The sequence below is a fragment of the Opisthocomus hoazin genome, chromosome 29, assembly GCF_030867145.1.
Source record: "Opisthocomus hoazin isolate bOpiHoa1 chromosome 29, bOpiHoa1.hap1, whole genome shotgun sequence".
NCBI lineage: Eukaryota > Metazoa > Chordata > Aves > Opisthocomiformes > Opisthocomidae > Opisthocomus > Opisthocomus hoazin.
In genome coordinates, this window is record NC_134442.1 from 4,185,427 (window position 1) to 4,197,156 (window position 11,730).

Sequence of the window (11,730 nt, forward strand, 5' to 3'; positions counted from 1 at the left end):
TCCTGCCACTCCCAGAGGCACCTCAACCGTGTGGTGTGTTGCCCTGGTCTGCACGCATCAGAGATTCCCCATGGCATGAGGAATGGCCACGTGGACCTCAGTTCAAGGAACCACATGACAGTGCCACATTCAGGAGGTTTCCCAGGGTAAGTTACAGGCTAAAGTGAAGTGACCTGAAGACACTCTCTGTCCCAGAAGACCTCATGGCCTTCATGGCCACCTCTAGGCATAGCTGATGGCATTTGTGCTCACTCGGGTTCATCTCCCCACTAGCACACAGTGTGCATGGTTGTGTCTTGGCCATGCAACACAAACCTGAACTTCTGACCATGTCATTTGGTGTCCCTGCATGGAGAGATAAAGAAACTCTCCAAGCTGTAGTGAGAAACCAGCCCTGGAAATTCTTGTTGTTATTGGCTGCTAAGTGACAACTACCATGGAGGGTCTTGCCCAGGGTTTCCAATAAACATGGACACAGACCAGACACTTTTTTGCTGGTCCTTCGTGTCTCTCCCAGCAACCTTGTCTGTGCGAGGACACTGCTGTGTCCCCCCAGACTTCCCACTCACACAGTTCAGCTCAGCTCTTCACTGTGTTTTCATCTCCAGGGGACTTTCCTGGGCATGTTCTTGAGAACACTGTTAGAAAGAGTCTGAAGCCTTCAGGCACTGCCTTGAGGAGATCCCCTTTCGCTCCCATAGGATTGGGACCAAACTGCCAGAGCACTCAGGTCTTACAGTACACAAGGCCTCAGAAGGACTTCATGGAGTTGGAAAGAGAGCAGCTCAGAAAAGACCAAGTGCTGGTGCTCCCTAGCACTTCTGCTGTGCTGGGACTCTTTTGCCCTGCCCCTCTGGAGGTGCCCCTGCAGCTCCAGAGAAAGTCTTGGAAGAGGGGTCTTGGACAAGCAAGAAATTACAAGGTCCTTTATTGTTTTTAAACACACCAAGAAAATGGCTCTTGATTTACACAGTCTCTGGGTCACACACGACAGGTAGATAATGAAATAGCATTGGGAGGAACGATGGCAATTAGTTGTAGAGAACATTATCACAACCAAGACTATGAAGAAAATAAACCAAAAGAAACAAAACAAATGACCAAAGACAACCTGGTCTTGCAGTACATTACAATGTTCAGAAGTAGACAGGAAGTGTATTGCTGCTTAGGAACAGCCAGTCACCAGTTTCCACACTGCATCCTTGAGCTCCTGGTTCCTCAAGCTATAGATGAGGGGGTTCAGTATTGATGGAAACACAGAATACAGCACTGCCACAAACAGAATAAGCAATGTAGAGGAGATGGAGGGTGGTTTCAGGTAGGCAAATGCGGCAGTGCTGATGAACAGGGAGACCACGGCCATGTGAGGGAGGCATGTGGAAAAGGCTTTGTGCCGTCCCTGCTCAGAGGGGATCCTCAGCACGGCCCTGAAGATCTGCACATAGGACAGCACAATGAGAACGAAACACCCAAAACCTATAGATACACTAACCACAACAAGCCCATCTTCCCTGAGGTAGGAGTCTGAGCAGGAGAGCTTGAGGATCTGTGGGATTTCACAGAAGAACTGGTCCAGGGCATTGCCCTTGCAGAGGGGTATGGAAAAAGTATTGGCAGTGTGCAGCACAGCGTAAAGAAAACCAGTGCTCCAGGCAGCTGCTACCATGTGGACACAAGCTCTGCTGCCCAGGAGGGTCCCATTGTGCAAGGGTCTGCAGATGGCAATGTAGCGGTCATAGGCCATGACAGTCAGAAGAAATAATTCTGCTGAAATGAAGAAGAGAAAGAAAAAGAGCTGGGCAGCACATCTTGAGTAGGAGATGGCCCTAGAGTCCAAGAGGGAACTAGACATGGATTTGGGGAGAGTGGCGGAGATGGAGCCGAGGTCAAGGAGGGAGAGGTTGAGGAGGAAGAAGTACATGGGGGTGTGGAGGCGGTGGTCACAGACTACGGCAGTGATGATGAGGCCATTGCTGAAAAGGGCAGCCAGGTAGATGCCCAGGAAGAGCCAGAAGTGCAAGAGCTGCAGCTCCCGTGTGTCTGCGAATGCCAGGAGGAGGAACTGGGTGATGGAGCTGACATTGGACATTTGCTTCCTCTGGGTATGGGATTCTATTCCTAGAGGAAGAATCAATGAAGATTTAGGGGAGATATCTCAGAGGAAAATCAAAGACTTTCTCCTAGACCCTCACCCTGTTACATACACAGCACAATTTTTTCCAAGATCCCTTCCTTCAGGTCTGTGGCTGCAGCTGTTGTGGGTGCTGTCTGAGTGTACAACGAGGAGTAGGACTTCTCCCCACTGGCTGCCCAGAAGGCAGCCCTGCTCTGTAGCCATGAGTTCACGAAAATGATAAGGGCAGGGGCCAGACCTGGTTTTCAACTATGTTTGAGAAACCTGTTCTTACTGCAAAATGGATTTTCAACATCTGCACTGGCAGTGCTGAGGATCCAGGAAAGCAGAACTAATTTTGACACGTTTGGGTTTTTTCTGCTTCCCTCATGTAAACTTGGGGAGTGTGTTTAGATGTGAGAAACCCTCAGCAGAGAAGAACCAGTCTTGTGAGGCAAAAGGCTTGCCCCTTTCTTAGTGCAAAGACAGTAAAGCTGTTCTGTCCCTCTGTCTTCTTCTGAACTGCCTTGGGCTTGCAGCTTGCTGAGATGGAGACACTGCTGAGAACAGAGACCAGTATATGTCGCACTCTTTCCATGGGTCTCAGCACCCCACTTCTAGCCAAGAACACACACAGTTCATTTCAGCAGCCCAACAGCATATCCTCAGTAGTAGTATCTCTGTGCTTCTCCACGGGGTTTTAAGATAAAACAGAGCTGCTATGGGTCACGTTTGCATCCTGGAAGGCATCTGACACCTTGGAAGGAAAAGCAAGGAGTTAGCCAATTGTCCTAAGGATGGCATCCCATTAAATGAAAATTGACTCGGTCCCCCGCCCCACAGGCTGCATTGCCCACAGCCCCACAGGTCAGAGGGAAGGTGGGACACTTGTTCCCGTGGTCACATCTGCAGGAATGGAGAAAAAAGATCAGAGTTTGGCTCTGCAGCTGAAACTCCCATCCCCAGAGAGTGACAGCAACAAAAAGATAAATTTAAAAGAGACAACAGGAGAAAAAAGGAAGAATACAGTGAGGATTTGGCTGAGAGAGGCAAGGGGAGAGGCAGAGAAGAGAGGAAGGGGATTGCTCAGGGAAGGCATCTGCACTGCAGGACATGGCCAGGAGGTGCCCATATCTCCCCTGCAACAGGGTTTCCATGAGCATTTCCCTCCCTTCCTGCCCATCTCGACTGCCTGGAGCTGTCCCTGCCAGGAGCTCTTGCTCTGGCCCCACATCTCCTCCCTGCCAGTGCTCACAGACCCCAGCCCAGCCCCTGTGTGCCCAGCTCTGCCCTGCAGCCTCTCGGTGTGTGCAGGGACTAAAGGGCAGCTCACACAAACGCTGGTGAAACTGGCCAGGGGATGCTGGTGCTGTCTGTAGTTCCCAGAGCTGGAAAGGGAAAATGCAGACTCAGGAACCCTTCTTATCTCTGCAGTAAATCCACCTTTAATTAAAAATTGAAAATTCCCTTTCAAAATGTCCCAATGTCCACCATAAAACACAAAGATGAAAAACCTCAGAAGACAGGCGCCTTCCCCTTCAGACAGCTCCATCTTGAAAAGCTCTCTTGGAAATGCCCTGGGGATGATCTGGAGCTGTGAGGAGCCCTGACCCATGCAGCAGAAGGACCCTGCCCTGCCAAGGGTCACTCTTTCCACCCACAGTTTCTCTCTGTAGTGTCTTGGGGATCTCCCCAGGAAGGCTGAGTGCTGGCCCTAGCAAGCAGCAGAGTCCCTGCCCCAGCACACAGCCCCTGGGGTGCACATCCTGGGTGCACAGCCTGGGCTGCCCATCCACCTTCCCAAGCCTGCAGCCGTCCCTGGGAGAAGGCAGCTGTCATGGCCTGTCCCTCTGAGGGTGCAGCAGGCAGTCCCTGCTTTGCAGCACATCCTCACCTTCTACAACAGACAAGCAGTGATATTCCTCACCCCCCCATGGGCTGTGCGGTGTGCCAGCTTGAGGAGATCTTTCCACAAAGTGCAGATACATTGCCCTTCATGCAGAGATTACCGTGTCAATGGCTGAAAACATCTCTCCCCCAGTGATCTCTCAGCACCCTCCCACCCCATGCTGCCTTTAACCTCTCTCTGCCTCACTCCTCTCCCCTCGCTGCCTGCAGGCAGTGCCCTCAGCCCTGCTGGGCTTTGCAGAGGAGCTGTTCCTGGGCACAGCTGTCTCTCTGCAGTGCTGCCCACTTGCCATGAGGTCTGTCCATCCCAGAAGCTCAGCCTCAGCTCAGCAGCACAGTAGGAGCTCAATGTGTCTCTGGTTCTTTTTGCCCTCTGGGCTCACTTGAGGTGTCTTTTTGTCTCCAGGGGAACCTACTGTGAAACAGGCTGAAGTCATCAATGATGATTCCTCCCTCAGCTGGAGAGATGCAATTCTTTTCTACAGTGTCATTTCTCCTCTCAGAGAAAGAGTTGGAAACAAAAATCAACTATCCCAGTCCCATCATTAGACAGGACAACCAGAAAGTGACAGGGAGGGATCTCCTTTACCCCTGATGAAGGAAGGGATGCAGCCTGGTCATTCGAGGCAGCTCAACCTGGGTTTGAAGTCCTGGGGCTAGAAGAGGACTCAGCTCTGTCTCACGTACTACACAAACCCACGGGAGGTGGGATTCCTCTTGCCTCAGTTCAGATGGACATTAAATAGGCTTCTGCATGAAAGCTGCTTGCCTCAGCTCCCTTGCTAGTTATTGGAAGTGGAGAGCAGGAGGAAGATGTTCAGACACAGACACCTGGTGACAGTTTTGGTTCCAGAGTTGAACAAGATGCCTGCTGGTAACTGCAGGCTCTAGTGGAGCAGTTCTTAGAGGCAGGGCAGTGTCTGAGGGCACCTTCCCGGAGGCTGGTGGGAAATGCTTTCGGCTGACTTAAATGGCTGAACGTGCCCACATTTAAGAGAACTGAACTTGCAAATATTCCTTATGTCCAGGGCTGCTGATGGATGTAAACAGCCTGACCAAATGGAGTCCTGTGGCACAGGGAGAGCCAACTCTCTCTCCTTCTGTTCTCCATCGGCTGTATTGTCTACATTGCCTGAACGGTATGATGGCATTTGTCTCCTGCGCATCCCTTCATTGCCTAACCTCATCAGGGCAGTTGAATTTTCATTTATTTTACATTTACAGACATCTATGACTATTGAAGGTGCCAGGACTCTCCAGAACAACAGCGTGCACCTGACATGGACAGCACAGGTTCTATACAGGAGCCCCATCCCCACTCAGACTCATTGTGTGACAGACACCACCCAGGGCACCTCACACAGATTTGGTGCCTTTGGGCAGTGACGGAATCCCACCACTGCAGTGATGTAAGGTCTGTCCCTTCTCTACCCAGTGGACGCAGGGCAGTGCATGAACACCAAGCACATCACAGAATAACAGAATCACAGAATGTTCGGGGTTGGAAGGGACCTTAGTGGGTTATCTAGTCCAACCCTCCTGCCCAAGCAGGGTCACCTACAGCAGGCTGCAAAGGACCTTGTCCAGGCGGGTCTTGAATGTCTCCAGAGAAGGAGACTCCACTGCCTCCCTGGGCAGCCTGTTCCAGTGCTCCGTCACCCTCAGAGGGAAGAAATTCTTCCTCATGTTCAGACGGAACTTCCTGTGCTTCGGTCTGTGCCCATTGCCCCTTGTCCTGTCGCTGGGCACTACTGAAAAGAGCTTGGCCCCATCCTCCTGACACCCACCCTGCAGAAATTTGTAAGTATATATTAGGTCCCCTCGCAACCTTCTCTTCTTCAGACTGAACAAGCCCAGCTCCCTCAGCCTCTCCTCGTAGGGGAGATGTTCCAGTCCCCTCACCATCCTCATAGCCCTCCACTGGACTCTCTCCAGCAGCTCTTCATCTTTCTTGAACTGGGGAGCCCAGAACTGGACAGAGTACTCCAGATGGGGCCTCACTAGGGCAGTGTAGAGGGAAAGGAGAAAAACATGCTAAGTTTTTGAAGCCTTTGAAGGAGAAGGTGAGTCAATCTGTTTGCAGAAATGAAAGCCATCCACCTGGTCCTAAAGATTGTTGAATGAGAAAAGTGGCCAGTACCCTGCGTCTGTACTGAGTCATGGATGGTGGCAAATGCCAATTAGAGGTGGCTGCAGCAGTGAGAGAAGACCAATTGGCAGTGCAGAGGTAAACCCACCTGGGCTGCAGTGTTATGGCAAGACATTTTAGCCCAGGTAGAAAACCTTGCCCTAAAGATACATCAGGTAAATGCTCACCTGCCCAAGAACCATGCCCCTGAAGAACACCGAAAAAAATAACAGGTAGACAAGGCTGTCAACATTGAAGTAGCTTAGGTAGACCTGGTCTGAGAGAGTAATGGTGAGCTATTTGTAACTCAATGTGTGCATGAAGTCTTGAGACATCTAGGGGGAGATGTAACATACAGATGGGCTCATGATTGATGAATGGACCTGACCATGGAAGCCATCATGGAGACACCCATCAATGTGAAACATGCTGTAATGCAGTGAACCACACCAGTAAAGTCTCCCTGGAACAGAGAGCAGTGACTGGGCTTCTGATATGGTGAGGCCTGGTGAATTGGGTATATTGATTACTGCCACAAACCCACCAAAGCAAGCACTAGGTATTCACCATGGTGGAAGCAACTACCAGAATGTCCAGAAACGTCCAGAAACGTATCCTGTAAACCACGGCACTGCCCCAAAACACCACCTTGGGCCTGGAGTGGAAGATTTTTGGTCACATGGTACCCCAGAAAGTACTGAGCAAGAAAATGGGGAAAATTTCCAAAATAACTTCAAAAACTCCTTGGCTAAAAAACACAACATTGATTAGGTGTATCACAGCCCCCATCACCCACAAGCCTCTGGAAAGTAGGAGAGATATCACGAACTGTTAAAGCCGTGTTGAGCATGTTGGGCACTGGGACATGGAAGCACTGGGATATAAATTTTGCGGAAGCCACTTGGCTGGTTAACAGCATAAAACTTGCTAAGCATCGTGGTGAGCATCCACAGACAAAGCCCCCATGGACTGTGGGAGCAGATGAGGTCTCTGTAGCGCACACAGGAAAGTGCTGGGAAGGCACTGCGGGCTGCTCCTCCCTTGGGAAAAGGCAATGACATTCATGGGAAGGATGGGAAGATTCAGTGTGGACCTCAGGGAGATTTTACCTTGGCGGAAAATAATCCATGAGGTGAGTTGTGTGCTGTAGGATGTAATGTAGCAGGGATTACCTGTAGCGATGAGGAGCGAGTTTCACAAGGAACTGGGTGAGGGCATCGTTAAAGTAAACCAAGCTGGTGTTGGCACCCAAGAATTGAACATGCTACTTCTCCTTTCCTGAGCAACCATCTTGACAGATGAGGCTCAAGTCATTGCTTGTTCTTCTGGACATTTTGAGAAGTGGCAGAGGCCCATGGAGTGGGAAAACTATGTCTGCCTACCCGTTAAAAACTGGGGATAGGAGATAAGGAGAATGTAGAAATCTGTATGTTGGGTATAGAAATGATTTAAGTATGTGGTGTAAGTGGCAACTGTTGGTAAGAGGGGATTTCAAGAATGAGAAAGAGGTACAGTGAGATGGCCAGAAGGTATATCAATGTCTCAAATTAAGTAGGATCTGAACATGATGAAAACAGTATGGCCTAAAGGGTGGAGATTGTGTTGACTTTGGCTGGGATGCAGTTATCTGTCCCCATAGCAGAGCACATAGCTCTGTGCTTCTCATTTATAGCTGAAATGGTGTTGATAACACACCTATGATTTGGATCTACCTGGGCAGTGCTTGCGCAGCATCAAGGCTGTCTCTCCACTCCACCCCTTCCAAAGGCCAGTAAGCTGTGGGTGGGCAAGGGAGTGTTTTGGGTGCTCTTGGGATCTGTGCTTGACACAAAAAGACATTCTCTATGGGTCTAAGGCTATCCACTCTGGAAGGCAGATCTCAGTGGAGGTAGCATAGACTGAATACACAGCTGAGGAATGTCTTTTCTCTTTTCTTGAATTCTGCTTGTCTTTGTTTATGTCTGTTGGCAACTAAGACACATCTTCCTGTGGCCGTGTGTGGCTCGTTGCCCAGGCAAAGGAGGGAGGAGATGGTGTCCATGGGCTGAAACACATGGCTGCAGACTTTACAGAGAAAGTTCAGATTTTTGCATGGTTGCTGTAAGTCCCAGAAGGATAGTGGGACATGTGGTGGGGTTGGGACACAGTGACTAAGACTGCCCATAGATTCTCTGACATAACGGGTCTTGATTTCCCCCCATATTCAAAATCCATTTGCATATGCTCTGTTACAGTATCAGTTGAAAGCAGAATTGCTGATATCACTTAATGTGTACGTGGAAAAATAAAGAGAATTTTTAAAAAGAAGAATTCCTTTATTCCTGGTGTTTATTATTGAAATAGTAATTTTATATTATTTTATTAATAATTTTACAATAATAATCATCATCTTTAATACCTTTATAAATGATGTGGATGAGGGGATCAAGTGCTCCCTTAGTAAGCTTGCAGGAGATATCAAATTGGGCGGGAGTGTTGATCTGTTCGAGGGCAGGAAGGCTCTACAGAGGGATCTTTACAGACGAGAACAATGGGGCTGAGGCCAACAGTATGAGTTTCAACAAGGCCAAGTGCCGGATCCTGCCCTTGGGTCACAACAACCTCGTGCAACGCTACAGGCTTGGGGAGGAGTGGCTGGAAAGCTACCCAGCGGAAAAGGACCATAGGGACCATGCTAGTCGACATCCGGCTGAACATGAGCCAGCAGTGTGCCCAGGTGGCCAAGAAGGCCAACAGCATCCTGCCTTGTATCAGGAATGGTGTGGCCAGCAGGAGTAGGGAAGTGATTGTGCCCCTGTACTCGGCACCTGTGAGGCCTCACCTCAAGTACTGTGTGCAGTTTTGGGCCCCTCACTACAGGAAGGACATTGAGGTGCTGGAGCATGTCCGGAGAAGGGCAACGAGGCTGGTGAGGAGTCTAGAGGACATGTCTTTGAGGAATGGCTGAGAGAACTGGAGCTGTTTAGTCTGGAGAAGAGGAGGCTGAGGGGAGACCTTCTTGCTCTCTACAACTACCTGAAAGCAGGTGGTAGTGAGGCAGGTGTTGGTCTCTTCTCCCAACCAACCAGTGATAGGATGAGAGGCAACGGCCTCAAGTTGCGTCAGGGGAGTTCACTCCTCCCTCCCCATGCTCTTCAAAAGTACCTGAGATGGCGGTGCTTCTCTGCAGGCTGAGTGGGTTGTGCTGCTTGAAAGCCATGAGCAGACAGTCCAGGGAGTTCCCTTTTGTCACTCACCATTCTCATTGAAACTGGACACCCACACCTGGAGGCTCAGGACAGACCCATTCCCTAACACATTGCTCCATGCCATCCACACCTGAGCCCATGGAGAACACCAGCACAGCAGCACGGCCTCACAGAGAAACACTCTTGAGACTGTTCCTGACCTCAGCTTTGGAAAAAGAGCTGAAGCTCCAGACTGGCACTGAGGAAATGCCCTTTTATTGAAAAGAAGAGGCATAGGAGACCGACTCTACTGTCATGTAAGAAACATGTGCAAAGAGCTCTGGGTGAGACAGGCTCGGTTAAAAAATTTGGAGAAGTTCAGAGGATGCAGATGTTCCTGGACAAACAGCATTGCCACAGGTAAAATACCGAAAGCACAGGAGGTTCCCCAGATACATTGGAAATCACCTGTGAAGAGACAGGGGTAGTTTATTGCTGCTGAAACACTACAGATTGAATGAGCTTCTTCAGGGCATCTTTAAGCTCCTGGTTTCGCATGCTGTAGATGAGGGGGTTCACTGCTGGAGGAACCACTGAGTAGAGGAATGACACTACCAGGTCCAGGGATGGGGAGGAGATGGAGGGGGGCTTCAGGTAGGCAAACATTGCAGTGCAGGTGAACAGGGAGACCACGGCCAGGTGAGGGAGGCACGTGGAAAAGGCTTTGTGCCGTCCCTGCTCAGAGGGGATCATCAGCACGGCCCTGAAGATCTGCACATAGGACAGCACAATGAAAACAAAACACCCAAAAGCAAAAGAAACACTAACCCCAAGAAGGCCAAATTCCCTGAGGTAGGAGTCGGAGCAGGAGAGCTTGAGGATCTGGGGGATTTCACAGAAGAACTGGTCCACAGCAATGCCCTTGCAGAGAGGTGTGGAAAATGTATTGGCACTGTGCAGGAGGGCATTGAGCAAACCCACTGCCCCAGGCAGCTGCTGCCATGTGGACACAAGCTCTGCTGCCCAGGAGGGTCCCGTAGTGCAGGGGTCTGCAGATGGCAATGTAGCGGTCATAGGCCATGATGGTGAGGAGACAATACTCTGTTACAACCAAGAAGGCAAACAGAAAGAGCTGGGCAGCACATCCTGAGTAGGAGATGGCCCTGGTGTCCCAGAGGGAATTGGCCATAGATTTGGGCACTGTGGTGGAGATGGAGCCCAGGTCGATGAGGGAGAGGTTGAGGAGGAAGAAGTACATTGGGGTGTGGAGGCGGTGGTCACAGGCTATGGCAGTGATGATGAGGCCGTTGCTGAGGAGGGCAGCCAGGTAGATGGCCAGGAAGAGCCAGAAGTGCCAAAGCTGCAGCTGCCGTGTGTCTGCGAATGCCAAGAGGATGAACTCGGTGATGGAGCTGCCATTAGACATTTGCTCTCTCTGGGAAAATATTACCGTCCAAGTAAAAAAAAACAGTGGGAATTTAGGGGACAAGTCTCTGAGCCTTTTCTTGCAGACTTTTCCCCTGCTACACTCCGCCCCCCCCAACCCTTTCTTTCTTTAGGAGACTTTCTTTAAGCTCCGTGGCCGTGTCTCTGGTTGGTTCTGGCTGAATGTGCCATGAGGAAAAGGACCTTTGTGCACTGGGTGCCAAGGATTCAGCCATGCTGTGCAACACTGGGGTTTGTGGGCATGGTGGGAGTAAGGGGACATCCTGGTGTTTGACTGTGGCCCTTGAAACTACTCCTGACTCAAAAGGGCTTTTCGGCACCTGCACTCCCAGTGCTAAGAAATGAGGAAGGCAAAGTCAGGCTGAGTTCTCTGGGATTTTCAGAGCTGCCCCCAACTCACCTGGGGATTGTTCTGGGATGTCAGAAACCCTCAGCATTTCTGTTGCCCTCAAGGAGAACAGGGCTGCCCAGCTGCCCTGGGCTTACACTGTTCTGATATTGAGAGTGATCGCACTCCCATGTTATCCTGAAAAGCCTGCAGACACTGCTGAGAGCAGCAGAATACACAACAGACCACTAAACATCTCACCCTTATTCAAGGTCTCAGCACCCCACTTGTAGTCAAGGACACATGCGGCTCATTTCACCAACCCAAGAGCATTTCCTCTGTTGGGCGTAGCATCTCTGCGCTGCTTCATGGGGCTTTTCAGATAACACAATTGAGTTATTAGAAAGATATGCATTCTTGAGCCCGGCTCATAGCTTTGAAGAACACCTCAGGAAGATAGGCATGTGTCCTAGCGATGGATTCTAACTACAGGAAATCTAGCTTGTTCTCTGGGCTCACAGACTTCACTGTCATATGCGCCACAGCTTAGAAAAAACTGGCACACCTCATTCCCATGGACACTCCTGAGCATGAGGACCCACAAGATCAGTGTCTGACTCTGCAGCTGAAACTCCCATCC

General features: G+C 50.3%; 1 protein-coding gene across 1 annotated transcript; it reads right to left on the reverse strand.

Annotated features, from left to right (window-relative positions):
• Positions 1-1,165: 1,165 nt before the first annotated feature.
• LOC142364807 (uncharacterized) lies at positions 1,166-10,742 on the reverse strand. The gene is given in 10 exon segments (XM_075444934.1): positions 1,166-2,118; positions 4,438-4,519; positions 6,338-6,421; positions 6,506-6,612; positions 6,942-7,007; positions 7,259-7,321; positions 8,548-8,629; positions 9,746-9,784; positions 9,827-10,288; positions 10,290-10,742. Coding segments are annotated over 10 exon segments (2,391 nt in total).
• Positions 10,743-11,730: the final 988 nt, after the last annotated feature.